We start from the raw sequence: 17,169 nt of genomic DNA, 5'->3' as shown, positions 1-17,169 counted from the left end.
GTGTGTTTTGACCCTGGGGGAGTGGCACAGAATGCAGCCTATCTGGAAGGACCTTATTGTGGATCTGGGACTGACTCCCTCCCGAGCAGCCCACCCCCTGCCAGAATCCTGGCCATAGGTTGACAGCCCGCAACCTGATCTGAAGTCTCCCTGCTGCGCCACTGTCACTACCCCTAAATTCCCTAATCGCCACCCTTCTATAATAGCCCTGTAATGCTATCTTCCCACATGGCTCTCTGCTTTGTCTTATGTCCTGAAGTGCCCGACAATGTCCTGGCCACCAAACCTACAGCCAAGAAAGGAGTGCAGGGGACATGCTGCCAGGGGATCAGGGTTGACATGAAAATTGTTGGAGTCAGGAAATTCCAGGGCCCTTAAGTCATCCGGGAAGATATTTGACATGAGAGGCCAAGGAAAGGGATCAGGTTGCTCCCTGTAAGCAGGAATTGAGGTCAGGGATTGGGCTGGCAGGGAGGTGTTGGAGTCCTTCACTGTGTAGGGAAATTTGGATATTTCTGCCTAAATCTTTATAATAATGCGATTGGAATTAACCCCAGTCGCTGCCCATTGTTTTGGAAGTTTATAACATTAGCTATCACTAACAAGATTGAAGAATTTCCTTTAGGGTACTTATCAATTTGTTTATTAAAATGATACCTGAAGCTGACCCTTGTCATCTCCCAAATATCTAGGGGATTTTACCCTTTCAGTGTGTCAGTCCATCGGAAAAACCCTTTATTCTTGTTCCTTGGCTCATGTGATGGTTTAAATATTAATCTCACATGTCTGGGTGCAAGACTAAGGCAGGGCCTGCGTTGTGGAATGGCTTGGGCAGTGTGTGCTGACTTGTTTGGCATATTCACAGTGCACCTGTGCTGTTAGGATCCCCTTTGGGCACTTGTGTCTCATTTCTCTAAGGGCAGCTGATATCTGATTTGTTTTTCCCCCTTCCCCTCATGTGCTTCCTGGGGAACTCAGACACACATAGTCATCTTTTCTTTTTCATTTGAGGGACTCACTAGCACAAATGAGGAAGGACGTGCCCACCCATTAATTATGGGATTGGGATGGTGACTTCTGGCTCAGGAAGTCATGGCGGTTTTCCTCCTGGAAGGGGGACTTGGGCCGTTGTATGGAAGATATTTGGGTCTCTCATAATTATAGTGACAGGAATACAATTGAGGAAGAACATCCATACATTTGGACAGTTGATTTAGATGGCATTTTACTTAATTCTGTGTTTTATTTGTATGTCATACTTACTCAGTGAATCCGTCTTTTTGAGGGAAGGAAGTGTTTCTGTGTTCCTGGGAACCCTGCCTGTGTCTGGCACATAATTGGGTCAGAACAGGGCTGTGGTGATGGTTAATGATGTCCAGAATGTGAGGAGAGGAATGGTGAGAATGGGCAGTTGGGCTAAGCGTGGTCACTTTTGGTTGATGGGAATAAAATCAGAGAGTGCAGGATGGAGATGATATGCTAAATAGCCCGCAATGCCATTAAGGACAGGGCTGTATCTGTGGCCATCGGTGCACCCCTGCTTATGCCCCAGCTGAGGCTATGGGTACAGGGGTTAGGTGGGAATGGAGGGGACTGAAATCCTAAGCTAAGGAGCCTTAGCCCTTGTCTCCACTGAGTAACAGGGAGGGATATGAGAAATATGCCCTAGCCCTGGCCTGGGTAGCTTCTGAGCACTGACTGTTAAAGTCTCAGGAGTTTTATGAGTCAATTGTTAAACACAGTTATTATTAAAAAATTGAGCAATCGAAACTTATAATTGAATAAAAAGATTTAAAAATGAAGGTAGTAAGTATTCAAAACACATCACTTTCTAATCATCTAACTGCTAATCTCTGCTCCTGAGGGAGGGTACTTTGTGTATCAGTAACCCCTGTTGGTATTTGAAACAGGCCATGTGGGAGCATTTACTCACGTCCATGCACACTTTCTGCCTCTTTCTGCTCAGAGTAGCACTTCCTCTCATTCTTGGTTCTCTCCCTGGGTTAGTGTGGACCATGACTTTAGCATGACTCAGACCCTTTTGAGGAGAAGCAAAAACTCTTGATCCAAAAGCTCCTTTCTTGGGACTCCGATGTTTCCAGGGGTGGAGGCAAAAGAAATTGTTATGGCTTAAAGGGCTTTCATTATGCCATCTGCTAGGCTGCTGATTCTATGTGGGATTAAGCATAAGTAAAAGTGTTAACACTGCCAACAGAACTAAGTAAGCTTTATTAGTTAATACCAGCTGTAGAAGTTAAAAGAAAGAACAAGTTTCCAATGACTACAACTATACTAATGGTTGTGTGTGTTAACAAAAGTCCAGTTCCAAATGGAATTTTCCACCTAAGGATGATAAATTCTTACTTCAGTTCACTAGTGACCCTTGGCTAAAGGGGTGTCTTCTGCGGGAGACTTCCTGTGGGCTGCTGCCATAGACCAGGGAGGGCACTCTCTTCTTTTTTTTTTTTTTTTTTGTTGCTGTTGTTGTTACTGGGGATCTAATCTATGGGCACTTTATCACCCCCCAGCCCTTTTCAATTTTTTTTAAAATTTTATTTTTGTATTTTTTGGTACTTGAGATTGAACCAGGGGCACTTAACCATTGAACCACATCCCCAGCCCTTTTTGTATTTTATTTAGAGACAGGGTCCCACTGAGTTGCTCAGGTTATACTAAGTTGCTGAGGCTGGCTTTGAACTCGAAATCCTCCTGCCTCAGCTTCCTGAGCTGCTGGGATTACAGGCGTGTACCACTGTGCAGGCTCCTTTTTATTTTTTTATTTCCAGACAGATCTCACTGAGTTGCTGAGGGTCTTGCTATGTGACTGAGGCTGGCATCATACTTGTGATCCTCCTGTGTCAGCCTCCCAAATCTCTGGGATTACAGGTGTGTGACACTGCACCCAGTTCCCCTGTGTCTTTTCCCCAAACCCTGGCTACCCCTCTGACACCACCATAAATGGAGTTTGCCATTTTGATTTCCGTATTTAAATGCCTTCATAAATCAGATGGTACATCGATGAAGTGCCACTCAGGAAGGCTGAAATACACCCATATGCCTTTAGTTTGTTATTAGAGAAATAAGACAAGTGATTAAATAACCTTCAAATGATTTAACTAGGTATTTCTCACAAATACTAAAGAACAAATTCCTTTCATTCTGTTGAGGGATGTCAGCATTAAGGAAGTGTGGGGTCTCTAACAAGAATTGTTACAGATGCCAGTTCTGAATAAGCTGACAGTCTAGATTTTACATGTTGAGGGTATTGAGCAAAGCTTTCCCATCATAAGAGACTAATTCCTTGTTTGAAATCTCACTTAGAGTGGCTTAGAGGCATTTATCTAGATGTTTTAAAGCACTCACATATTTGTCTTCCCTTTTCCCCAATCTCCTGTCATTTTGGCTGAGAGTTTTTACTCACCAACTGGATGAATAACAAAAGCCACTCTTACAACCTAAGAAACCAAAGGTGAAGTTATACGTTTGGATTTCTTCATAATGTTAATCTCATTCTTCTTTGTTAAAATGATTTTTCTATATTTTGAAGTGTAATCATTCTAAATGTAACAAAATCCCTTTTTCTAATACTTGGAATTGAACCCAGGGCTGCTCTACCACTGAGATACGTTCCCAGCCCTTTCTATTTTATTTGGAGACAACATCTCACCAAGTTGCCAATATTAGCCTTGAATTTGTGATCTTCCTGCCTCAGTCACTGGAGTAGATGGGATTACAGTTGTGCACCACCGCATCCAGCAACAACCTGATATTCTTAATAACTTATCACAGCAAAGGTTTATTTCTTCATCTTGTCACAACCCAGGATGGGTCATTGGAAGCTGGGCAGCTCCTCTCTTCCATGCACTGATGCAGGAACACAAGCTCCATTCATCTGGGGCTCTTTCGTTTTCTGGGGTTTGGTGTCTTCCTCTTTTTCCTCGGTGTCTGGCTACAGGCAAGAGTAGAAAGGTGCAGGGGTGTTATGGCTAGGCTTCTTGGGGACTTTCTTCATTTTCACCCACATTCTATTGTTTGTACTTAGTCTGTGACCAGAGCTCAACTATAAGGCTTGGACATGTAGCATTTGTGCCCAAGAAGAAAAGAGAATGGGGTTGGTAAACATGTGGCCTTGCCTTGGTCACATCAGAATGCCCAATGACATAGCTGCATGTTGGAGTGTGATGATTTTTCAAGTCCCTTGAGGGTCTTGATCCATAGAGAAGATGTAGAGTGCAGTGGCTCAGTGCATGACCTTGACCAGACTGCTAGTATTTAAATCCCAGCTCTACCACTTACCAGATTGTGACCCTGGGTGAGCAACTTAATATCTTCTCTAGACCCAAGTTTCCTTATCTATAAAATGGGTTTAACAATAGAACAAAGAGTTCTTGTGAGAATCAAATGATTTCCTGTGCCTATGTATTCAGAAGAGTTCCTGGAAGATAATTAATGTTAGTTGGTTAAATTTTTTAAAAAAGAGACTAGTGACAAAGAGACCTAATTTCCTCTTGTGTGTGTTGTACTTTGGATATGTTGCCATTCGGATAGAACTGGTCTCTTTGAGTTCAACTGCAAAGATGTTTATTGGACAACTATTATTTGCAGTGTGCCAGGTGTGACCATAGAATCTAAATAAGTAGGCCTCTCACAGAGTCAAAGGAAACAGCATGTATTCCACACCAAATCTGCCTTTTAAACTTGGTGACTCTTAATCCATGGTTACACCAGCATCATGATCTTGGTCCCTACTGAGCAAATCCACGGCTTCCTCTGTACCCTCTGAATGGAGAGTGGCAGAGGCCTAGTGCCCAGAGGGCTATTTCTCCTGCCCTGTCTGTCTTTTGGGCCTGTCAATGCCAGTCCTTTAACAGACGCCTTGTCTGTCCACTTGGTACCTGGATTGCTCCTGATCTATTTGCACTAGTGTGTTACCTCTTCTAGTTAGGCTGCAGAGTTCATCACGATGCTTGCTTTTATTTTTTATTTATTTTTTCTCTTTAAATGCAATTTTAATCCTTATTTTAAGCTAAGGGCAATAATTCAATGCAATAAGCTAAATTCACACAAAACCAGTATACTCTGTGAACTACAAAAGTGGTTTTTGTAGCTACCTATGGTTTTAGTCAACTACACATTTCCACAAGTACTTACAAATATGTTAAAAAAAACACTACCCCAATTAGCTCATTAAACATTTCCATTCCTGCTACTGAAAGTAGATGATCAGGAAAATGAGTTCTAAAACTTAAAAAAGTAACCTAAGTAGGTTTTAAATTTTAAAATAAAAAAAAAAATCTTTCAACATGGAAGCATCAACATGAAGCTTTAAGTTTCTAAAAAAATAAAAATAAAAAATCACTCTTTAGAAAATATTAAAACAAATTATCATTTAAGACACATAAACATTCTTACAAAACTTGTAGTTTCAATATCATGTCCTTAAAAGAAAAACCAGTTCACTATCTTTAATAACATCTCAGACCACTGTTGTCTAAAAACTTCAGAATATGTAAGGCATATGTCTCAGCTGTCATAGTCAAAATGACATTTAGATTTCACCTATTAAACAGCTATAGTATAGCTTATAATGGCACAAGTATACCTAACACATAAATACTCCTTCATCCTTTAGATAGTCAAAAGTCAGAAGGAACTGCATAATTTGTAAGGTACTTTAACTTACATGTAGTCATTAAAACTCAGTAATTCAAGTATAGTCATGTAAAGCCAGGCAATTAAAGGCTCAAGGATCACTCTAAAATTAATGACATGAAAATAAGGGCTGAAACTTTGTTTTTCCATCTTTCATTTACATGCCTAGATATTAATACATTATTGTACAAAATACACAATTATTATATATGATTTCCATAGAAGATAATGAAATTTCATGAAGTACAAAAATTATCAAGATCCGTAGTTTGCTTCATCAAATGCCTTTCTAGCTCGTTTCAGTTCTTCATTCATGGTAGGCAAGTCTTTAACCCTAGCAAAATTCCTTGGCTCCTTTCGAATCAAGAAGACGGTATCTTTAACTTGTACTCCACCTTGTCTTCCAACTGACATTGACTTGTGAGTCATTTCAGGGATGAACTCTATGACAAGGTCTTCAAGAATATCCACTGACTCAGTGTAAGGATTCTGGTCATCCCCAAACCCATACATCATACGTTGTAATTCTTTAGAAAAAAGTCTCTTTCTTTTACCCTGTCCACCTTCTGCACCTCCTCCAATTTCTTCATTTTTCTCCTCAAAGGTCGGGTCTTCTTCCTCATCTGCCATCCCACTAGCCGGCCAGCCCACAGCGCCTCGCTGGCTAGCTGCTGGCTGGTTTTACCCATGATGCTTGCTTTTGAAGGTTAGTGTGACTTCTGCATAGGATGCCCCCACCCCAACAGCAGACTGGGCTTAACATGCTCTTTCTCTCATAGCTGGACGACTGTACTCTGCAGCTGTCCCACAATGGAACCTACCTGGATCTGGAGGCCACACTGGCAGAGCAGCGGGATGAGTTGGAAGGCTTCCAGGATGACGCTGGGTAAGAGCAACTGTTGTTGCTGCCGACTGTTCCCCACTTACCAGAATATGTGGTGCGTTGGTGGCTTAAAATACTTTGGAGAAATCACAGTAACTTTGACCTCTTCAAAAGGGTCCTGCAGGTGACTCAGTGGTGACAGCAGACCCTTTTCCATTTTGAGGAGCTTTTCCTGATAAAGCAACTCAGGGATAGCCCACCCTAGGAAAATTTCTGGTATTTTAATCAAACACATGGTACTTACCTTCTAAGTTATTTTTCTATTTAAATATCACGATTAAATGAATATCTTATGCCTGTAATTCCAGTAGCTTTGGAGGCTGAGCCAAAACTTGATCACAAGTTCAAAGCTAGCTTCAGTAACTTAGCTAGGCTGTAAGCAACTTAGTGAGACCATGTCTCAAAATAAAAAATATAAAGAGCTTGGGATGTGGCTCAGTGGTTAAGTGCCCTTGGGTTCAATCCCCAGGACTAAGAAACAACAACAACAACAACAAAAAACCCCATCAATATCTTTCAGATTTTAGTGGATTGTTAACTGTTTTAAACATTGTTTACAATCATCTGTTGGATATTTCATTTTCTTGGCAGATGCCCTCATAGATGATTTTATATGCTGTTATCATATTTCAACTCATTACAGTGGAGAAAATAATTATTAATTATGTTCATGAACGTCAAGTTACATTTGCTTAATACTGAGTGAAGCAATACTGACATAACAAACCAGAGGTTTGTACAGAAAGTGAAATCTCTGTTGGATGTGCACACGGAGTCAGCCATTTGGTTACTGAAGTCACCTTTTGATGGGGCCCCTGCCTCCCTTTCCACATCCCCATCCATCTTCAACCAAGTATATCTCTGATTTTATCACTTTCCTTAGAGACCTTCAGAGGCTCCTTAAATAATGCTCAGCTGTCTTAATCTGGTATTCAGAGACCCCCCAAAGTCATTTGAAGCTACCTTACCCAATTTTAAAATACAGTCAGGTAACAACTGTCTGAGAGTATTGATTTTTCATATATAGCTCAGAGAGTGGGGAAAATAGCTCAAAGAATTGGAACCTTCTTAGTGTTAATTTTATGTAGCTCTCTGACTCAGGAGTGAGCTGGTGGCCTCATGGGTTTCCCATTTTAATACTCTTCACAACCGTGGTCATTCTTCTTCTAATTGTTCCTCTCTCCCACTGAAACTCCATGATGTCACAACTGTTCCTTCTGAATCTCTAGCATCTAGCACATTACAGGCATTTAGTGGATATTTGTGGTCAGGTGAATGGAACAATCTTTGAATTCATTCCTGAGTGGCATGGCCACTGAGCACCAAGGAGACCAAGAGCCTTGACAGGATCTAGCAAGGGTCCTGAGAACACCCTTCATGCTCCCTGTGTGAGGGCCCTCACTTTATTGGATGCTGGGAACCACCATAGGCCCATCCACCACACTCTGGAAAGACGGGTGCCCCTTAAAGAACCTTTCTGGCCTCCCTAGTCACACCAGAGTCTACTCTCCATCATTTTAAAAATTAACATTATAGACTGATAGATGCAGGGAAATTCCATTATGATATTTTTTTAACAAGGATCTGGCAATGACATTCGTTTATGTAAGATGTCAGGGTGCAGGCGCTGGATGACAGTCTAATTGGATGACTTCATGGCTCATTGATCAAACAGACCCCAGGAGTGTTATGAGTAGATCATTGTCAACTTGAAAAATATTTCAAGTGGTGTTATGCTTGAAGATCTTATCCTGTTTGATTTTGTTTCTTTTTCTTACCAATACTTGGATAATTTAGAGATGGCAGCTCAGGGGGGGGGGGAAGTGTTGATGTATCAGATGACAGTATAAGAATAAAGGGTGAAGAAGGAACTAACATTTATGGAGCATGCCAGAGTCACATTTATGCCAAGCACTATTCTAGACAGCTATTTACACTGTCTTTGTTTAATAGTTCATTTTCATAAGAGTCATGTAATTGTATTTGTATCTATTTTTTCCCTCTCAGACACCTGAAGGTCAGGAGTTTAATTACATGTCCAGAGTGGTAGAGCCAGGAGGTGGTGAGCCATATCTGAACACAGGTGTGCCCAATTCTCAGGTCTATAGTCCTCTGCTACCCCAGGGGCTTCTGGGCACCAGCCCTTCAGGGTCTACTCAGCATGTGCATTGCACCTTTGGCGATGGGTGTCTGGTTTACACAAGGACATCCGTTCTGATCTTCAGTACTGCTTCCAGTGAGAACAACATGCAGCCATACTGCAGAGCAGCTCCCAGGAAGACACCTTTGCCACCATCCTCCGTCACTGACACTGCAGCTCCAACTGGTGACACCAGCATCCAATTGTTGGGTGTTCTTCCACAGCTGCTCCCAAAGAGCGAAGGGATCCTGGGGCGAGCTCGCCAGGGATCATGGTGCCTGCTTTCTCATTTTTTTTCCCTTCTGAATCCTCACCTGCCATGGGTCCAACAAACAGGTAGAGCCTAGATGCCTTCTTTGCACTCTAATAAGGAGAGATGCTGAGAAAATGAATTACAGCATGAAGAGCAGGAGGGACTCAAGACATGGGGAACTGCAAACAGGGGAAGTTGGCCCAAGAGATGGTGGGTAGCTACATTTTGGACACATGTGTCTCAAACTCACCCCAGAGGGAGGTTTTATATCTTTGAAAAGGTCTTTATTTATAGTGACCCACCCCTTGTCCTTTGGGACACACCCAAGATGACATCCCCTTATGGTCTGAGAAAGTGTGAAGGAGCTACCTCCTTTGATCTCCTGGTGGGGGCCCCTGCCTGTTCCTAGTCCAGGTTGCAGAAAACCTGCCACGTTACCTGTTATTCCCAGGTTATTTATCACCACCGCACACGGGAAGCACATAGCAAGTCTCTGGGCACTGGCCAGCAAGCTGTGGCAGATTGAGCCGTGCCCACATGGGTAAGCAGGGTCTCTGGGTTATTTGCTGTGTCACTTGCACTGAGGGTCCTTATTAGATCCTCTCCCAGATGTGTGACGTTTGGCCTAATCTGTGGCTGAGAACTCACTTATCCCATCATTAGGAGTTAAAATAAAATTATTCCCTGATTAAGATATGGCCTTTTAAGGTATGAAAGTGGCACAGGGAGGTATTATTTTGGCCCTTGATTTCTTTGTGTAAATGATAGGAAAATCTCTGCTAATATTGTGCCCATCTGATGAATATGGATGGAAACTGTGGCATTTTTCATGTGGTGTGTTCTGAGTTGAGTTTCTTTGCTGGAGGGCTTCGTTTCTTTGGTCTTGTCCACTATAATGCTCGTGCTTGTGCCAAGACTAAAAATTTACTTATCTGTTGTTTAGAGTTATCACTCAGGCTATCAAAGAAGAGGAGAAAAACCTTCAAAAGTGGAAGGACAAAGCAATTATTATGCAAAAAAAAAAAAAAAAAGGGCAGCAAGGTCTGTCCATTGCTTTCCAAGGCCAGGGGAAATTAGCAAGGAAAACATGATGTCGTGGAAACAGAAGCCTCGAAGCCTCTAGGTTATTCCTGACCCCGCTACTGTGTGACCTTGTGCAAGCCACTTTAAGCTTCTGATAGTTTACAAAATGGGGACATTTATAAAATTATACAAAAAGGACAGTATTTCCCAACTCCACTTCCCTCTCTGTGTGAGCAGGGTCTTCTGCAGGGTCTCTGGCACCCCTGTTGGGGGTTGCACAGTGGTTAGGGATATGGGCTTTGTGTTTAGTCTCTTGGCTGGGTGACCATGGGGATACAACTGCGCCTCTCTGAACCTCAGTTTCCCTATAATATTATCATGATACTGACTCCTTGAGTTGTTTTGAGGTAAAATGTGATGATGTACCTAAGACGTTAAGTTAGTTCCTGGCACTCAACCCACACATTCAAAAATCGTAGCCATTGGCACAAATATAGTAAAAATTTGGGAACAGATTTTACATTGAAATGGAGGTTGTGGAAGGAAGAAATGAAGAACTCCCCTTGCTTCTTCAGACAGTTAGCTTCAGCTGAGAGCAGGCCTGCAGCTGAGGATCTTGTGGAATCAGCGGTGAGGGGCACGAGGGGTCTGCTGCACTCACTCCCCGTGCACAGCACAGCTCAAAGTACAGACCACCCATACCTGCCCCATTGCGCTGGGGGAGAAGCTGGCTCTTCAGAGGACTGGGGACTGCTGGGGTGAGTTCAGTGCTAGAGTTAGGCCAGCTGCCCCTGAAGACTCTGGAAGAAACTGCTTAGAAATACTAATCTCTAGTTTCTGGGCTTCAGGAGGTTTGGAGAGGGGCCTGAGCATCTTGTTTTTTAAAAAAGCTGTCCCAGGTGGTCTGGTCTTTGGTCAGGACCTATAGCAGTGATTCTCAGTCTTGGAGACTATTGCAAACAACTGAGGAGCATTAAAAACTCCGCCTTCCATGCTCAGCCTCGGGCTCATAAAATTAGCACGGGGAGCGTGGGCCCAGGCTGTGGCAGTTTTAAAAGCCACCCCAGGTGAGAACCACTATATAAGGGAGTCAGCGTTCTCAAACCGGCTGCAGGACGCTGGAAGGAGTGGAGGTGTTTCTATGCTGACTGCGTAATGGGCTCAGAGCGGCTGGCCAGTACCTCGCCATGCTAGTCTGCAGGACAGGAGGAGGAAGACGGCTGGTAAGAGTGGGGGCCTGAGCTGGGCTACAGGGTGTGGACTGGAGTCTGCAGGAGACAACTTACCTGAATAATAGGAGCTTTCTCAGGACCAGTCTGATGGGCGGGATGGGTGGAAAGGATTTGGAGCAGGGGTTCGTCAGGTGAGGCCCACTGTAGGGACAAGAAGGGAGTGACCTAAACCTGGTGGCTGAGAATTGTGAGCCTGGATCAGTCAGGGGAGGTGACAGACGCTGTGATTTAGGAGGCTTGGTACCAGCTTGTGTGAAGAGGACAAATGGGCCCATGACATGGAGTGTGTGTGGGAAGGGGGAAGTGGTGGAGTTCTCGCTGGCAGTTTGGGGAGGGGGGTGTATTTATCCATTTAACTTGAGGTTGGGATAAGCCAGATGAAGTTGAGCTGGTCCGTGAGAGCTTGGCCTGGGACACAGGTGAGAGGGATCAAGGACCAGAGAAGCTGGGAGAGATGCCTTGGAGGGAGGGTGCTGCACACTTCGGAAGCCTCATCCCTGGGGGACAGGCAACAGAGTGAGGTAAGTAGGATCTGCTAGTAGGGACCAAGGGGTTAGCTGTGACTCAAGTGGCAATATTTGGATGACCAAGTATTATATCAGCAAAAAGTTGAGTTTAGTTGCACGTAACCAACAACCCAGACAGGGGCTCACCCTGTGTAGAGTAGGGATAGAACCCAGGGTGCTTAACGACTGAGCCACCCGTGTCCCCAGCCCTTTCTGAGATGGGACCTTGCTGAGTTGCTTAGGACCTCACTTAGTTGCTGAGGCTGGCCTCAAACTTGAAATCCTCCCGAGTCTTGGGGATTATAGGCATGGGCCACGGGGCCTGGCTACCATTTGTATATTTTTTTTCCATGGGGAAAGAAAGGATATTAATATGAAAAGAGAGTCTTCAGACTGGAAGAAAGCATTCATAAAGCATATATTAAAGGATGAAGTCTTAAAAACTCCATAACAAACCAAACCACCCAATTACAAATAAGACTTAAATAGAATAAGGCTGCAAGTAGGACTCACCTGGGGTGGTTTTTACAACTGCCACTGCCTGGGCCCACGATCCCCGTGCTAATTGTATGAGCCCGAGGCTGAGCATGGAAGGTGGAGTTTTTAATGCTCCTCAGTTGTCTGCAATAGTCTCCAAGACTGAGAACCATTGCTATAGGTCCTGACCAAAGACCGGACCACCCAGGACAGCTTTTTTTTTTTTTTAAAGAAACAAGATTCCTCGCCAAGGAAACATTAGGGTGGTATATGAACAGATGCTCAATATCATGTAGTTAAAACCAATCCTGTTACATTCATCTTAGAATGGCTGAAACCCCAAACACTGACGCCATCAAATGCTAGTGAGCACGTGGAACAGGACATTTCCTCACTGCTGGTGCGAATATTACTTTAAAAGTCTGTTTCTTGCACTGTAACAGTGGGTGGCCAAACTCCCAGGTAGTTATGCAAATGAACTGAAGATTTGCATCACCACAAAAACCTGTGCATGAATGTTTATAGCCCTTTTCCTCCTAATTGCCCAAACCTGGAAGCAATCAAGATGTAGGTGAGCAAACTGCAGTACACACATACAATGTTACTCAGTTATTTAAAAAGAGCTATCAAGATGGTAAATTCAGGAAAAATATTCATATTGTGAAATCTGTGAAAACTCTGTACTGATTACAAACCTGGCCTTCTGTAAAAGACAAAACTACGGCCTCAGTAAAGGGCTTCGGTAGTTGCCAGAGATGGGGATATGGGGGCTGGGTATTGGGGTGAGTAGATGGAGCACAGGGGCATTAGGACTATACTGTCGTTAGTGTTGGCTACAAGACATATTTGAAAAACCTTAGAACTGGTCAATACAAACTGAATCCTGAAGCAAACTATGGGCTGAATAATAATTGGTACACCTGTCTAACATCTTGCATAGTTACATTTGTTAACGGGCAAGGTGGTGTAGGGTGTGGCCACAAGGGTATCTTGGAACACTCTATTCCCTGCAATTGTTCTATAAACATCCAGTCTAAGAAAATGGTGGATAATTAGGCTATTTCAAGGACGATGTTGATTCCATGGTGTTCCTAGAACTCCAGCTGGTCTATCTTTGCCATCCTATGGGTCTGGCTTTAGTTTTTCATGCTTTATCATAATTATAATATGGCTCCTCACATTCTATTATGTGAAGGCCTAATGCCCCTGGGCTCCATCTACTCGCCCCAATACCCATTATGTGAAGGCCTGTATTGGCTAGGGCACAGACTTCTCAAGTCAAATCTTAAAATATGACAGCTAAAGTAAGTTTAGGGCTGGGGATGTAGCTTAGTGGTCAAGTGCTGGCCTAGCATGGGTAAGGCCCTAGGTTTGATCCTCAGCATCACATGAAAAATAAGATTAAATTTTTTCTTTTTTTTTTTTTTTTTTTTTTTTGTGTGTGTGTGTGTGTGTGTGTGCCCAAATCTAGTACCCATTCTTGGAATTGGTAAACCAGGTATGGCATCAACAAAACAAAGATCCTATTTCTGGGTTTGAGGTGGCTGCTTTAATTCTTACCATATCATCCTCATCTCAGCCCCTTGAGGGAAAAGAACAAAGGGAGTGTGTCCATGTTCCTGTTGACATGACTTCTTACATGCTGTTGGCCAAACTTGAGTTCATGGTCATACCATGAATTGTGGACTTGTGTCCAGCTAACCTTCTCCATTACTCTGGATATTGGGTGACAGTCGTCCCTGCCTCAGAGGGAAAGGGTGAAGAGATCCCTTACCTACCCTTGAGGCTGTGTGTACCCTGCACACATTCTTTTTCTAGAATGACTTTGAGATAACCCTCTAATCTGAGGATAGCATCCTAGCGTCTAAATATTGGTGCTCGCTGGGTCTGCTCCCCCTGTTTAAAGAACTTTCCAGAAGCTCCATCAGCAGTTTCCACCAATAACTCGCCGAGAACCTTGCCGTATGGAGGATGTACATTGTCACCCCAGACAATGTTTTTAAAATACTTTTTAGTTGTCGATAGACGCAATACCTTTATCTTACTTTTTACGTGGTGCTAAGGCTCAAACCCAGTGCCTCAACACATGCAGGCAAGTGCTTTACCACTAAGCCACAACCCCAGCCCCAAATAATGGTCTTTTTATAGGACGGGGAATATGGGTACAGGATAGGCAACCAGCAGTGCCTGCTCTGCAAGGAGAGGTGTTCTCAGAGTGAGCAGTTAAGTACACTAGACCACAAGGTCGGGCTTCGAGAGGAACCAGGCATGTCGAGGAGACTTAAGATGCCCTTGGAAAGGGGGAATTCAAAGCATAGGGGAGCTGAGGATGGTGGGGGATCAGCGGGATTGCCTGGAAGCTGTGGATGTGTCAAGGGCTTCTCTGCTTTTGGGGGAGAGGCAGGTGTAGAAGGTAAGGAAAGAGGGTCTGGATATGAGGGGATTTAAAGCATGCACAGAAATGAACAAAATGGGTCTCAGTTCTTACATTTAAGTATCAAATTCCTAGGAAAGTCTCCATAGCCTTGGGTTAGGCAATAGTCTTAGACTTGACACCAAGATCACAAGGGACAAAAGAAAATGCAAATTGGACTTAATCAAAATGATTGTTTTCTTACCTCAAAAGACGTCAGACATTCTGAAGCTGAAATTTTCACTTTAAGTCATATCTGATAAGGGACTTACATCTAGAATAGAATTTTTGCAATTTAATAATAAACCAATTAAAGCAACAAAGGATTTGAATGACATTTCTCCAAGTAAAAATACAAGTGGCCAACAAGCAAAGATGCTTGATATTGCAAGTCCTTAGGGAAAGATGGATCAAGACCATGAGATGTCACTTCACACCTGCTACCATCAAAATGACAGTAATGTATTGACACTGGACCCCTTATGCATTACTGGTGGGAACATAGCACAGCTGCTTTGGAAGAATCGGTGTGACAGTTTCTTAAAATGTTAAACTACATAGCCCTACAATTTTATCTCTAGACATAGGCAAATGTTTTATCTCTTTGGTCTGGGTAAAATTTGTTTTTTGGTACTAGGGATTACACCAGTGGTACGTACTTAACCATCGAGCCACATCCTTGGACCCTCTTTAGTATTAGAGAGGGCCTTGCTGAGTTGCTTAGGCCTTGCTAAACTGCTGAGGCTGACTTTGAACTTGACATCCTATGCCTCGGGGATTGCAAGTGTGTGCCACAGTGCCTGGTTTACCTAGGTAAGAATTTGTACTATTAGTTATATTAACTCAAAGTGGAAACAACTCGTCCTTCAACAAATTTATCAAGAACATTGTCTTGATAAGAGACAAATCCTTGATAAGGATTTAACAAGAACATTGTGCTGCACCTACCGCATGCCAGCTAGCCAAGTGCCACATGCATATCCAATAGAATATTATTTGACAATAAGAAGTGAAGTATGAATACATGTCATGGGATGGATGAGGCTTGAAAACAGACCAAGCAGAAGAAACCGGACACACAATGATGCTGTGTAATTTGTATGAAATGTCCGGAAAAGGCAAGTGTATAGAGACGAGGTAAACTAGCGTCTGGCTGGGGCTGGGTGTGGCACTAGGCAATGATGGCAGATGGGCATGAAGTTTTTTTTGGGCAGTGAAAAAAGATTTTTGCTGATTACTGATACATTAATAGTTGTACAGCCATCAATTTTATAGTCCCTAATTATACCTCATTAAAGGCTACAAAGATGTCAAGGAATGCTCATGGATGAGACTCTGGCTGAGCTTGTGACAGATGGGGCTGGGTATGGTAAGAAGTTCCAGCTTTTGGGATGGTGGAGGAGAGAATAGTGAAAAGACGGTGGAACTGGCCTCTAAGAAGGCACCCAGGAATCGGAGCTTTGGTTCCCTCTGGAGACATGCCGGGGCTTCATGCTTAGGTCACAGGATGTATACTGCAGGGCACTTCCCAGTGAATCTTGTGTATCTTGGGACTCTTTGCTCCTTGCAATTAGAGCAGGTAGCTCCTTCCTTGGAGACCTGTCGCCCAATGCTACACAGAAGGGACAAGCTTCAGTAGGGTCCCTTGAAAATCCTCATGTTAAATCCCTGGAATTTTAATTGAGCAGGAAAGAAGCAATAACAGGTCATTGCTGTGGATTCTTGAATGGGTGATTAAAAAAAAAAAAGAAGGGAAAGATGGGGGAAGTGGAAGAAACGAGAAAAGGCAGACTTACATGAAGAAGTAGATAGCCAAACAGGACAGGAATGGAACAAGGGAGGTGGAGGTGGCTGGGAAACTGCCACCCTGTACCCTTATCAAGAACATTGTTTAGCACCTACCGAATGCCAGGCGTTTTCCTAGCACACTGCTTGCATGAACCAATCTAGTTCTCTCACCCTGCAGAGAAACTAGGGATTATTATCCCATTTTACAGACTTGGCTTAAGTAACTTTCAAAGATAACACAGCTGGCTTGAGTCTGGTGTTGTCTTAACCCCCACGTCCCCCGGTCTAATGGGAGAGACTGGATTATTCTGGGAGGTCAGTATAATGGAAGCTGGCTCTTAGACATTGAGCTTCTAAGTAAATTAATCTGTCCTTTTACTAGCTGATGATTGGTTGAAATCCCCCTTCATCTCTATCTCCAGGCCAGGGGTGTTGACTGAGTCTTCCAGCTCTGGAAGCTAAGAAATTTCTATGGACAACTGATAAGGGACCCTGGTCTTGCAGGATAGTTAACTATGAAATTCTACCCTTAAAAGATTGGTTTCTTATGAGATTGGAGGAATATTTGGGGTCATTAGTACCATTGTTAGTACCAAAATGATCAAGCCTTTGACTCTACATTGCTCAATATAAACCCCTGCTCTTATCCCAAGGCCTTTGGTTTTCCTGCAAAAATCCCTCCTTGAGAGGGTCGGAATGGAAACACAGGCTTCTGGGAGCCTTAAATGGTTAAATCAGCCTTTTGCTCCCCCAAGGCCATAGGCATAAGAGAAGTTCATGTTTTCCGAGAATCCAGGAAGTA

General features: G+C 43.3%; 2 protein-coding genes across 18 annotated transcripts in view; one reads left to right on the top strand and one right to left on the bottom strand.

The window, feature by feature from the left end:
* The window catches only part of Fhod3 (formin homology 2 domain containing 3), a 428,888-nt gene that overhangs the window by 46,289 nt on the left and 365,430 nt on the right, over window positions 1-17,169 (top strand). For all 17 annotated transcript variants that reach the window (XM_078030172.1, XM_078030166.1, XM_078030162.1 and 14 more), the window contains exon 2: window positions 6,432-6,538. In XM_078030172.1, coding sequence (XP_077886298.1) covers window positions 6,432-6,538 — 107 coding nt within the window. The remainder of the gene's footprint in view (window positions 1-6,431; window positions 6,539-17,169) is intronic.
* Window positions 5,908-6,356, bottom strand: LOC101967570 (transcription initiation factor TFIID subunit 13). Its single transcript, XM_040273743.2, has one exon. It carries the CDS (start codon window positions 6,280-6,282, stop codon window positions 5,908-5,910), a length of 375 nt encoding a protein of 124 aa, XP_040129677.1. The 5' UTR covers window positions 6,283-6,356.

The sequence above is a fragment of the Ictidomys tridecemlineatus genome, chromosome 13 (genome assembly GCF_052094955.1).
Source record: "Ictidomys tridecemlineatus isolate mIctTri1 chromosome 13, mIctTri1.hap1, whole genome shotgun sequence".
NCBI classification, from domain to species: Eukaryota; Metazoa; Chordata; class Mammalia; order Rodentia; family Sciuridae; genus Ictidomys; species Ictidomys tridecemlineatus.
This window is presented reverse-complemented; position numbering and strand designations above follow the sequence as displayed.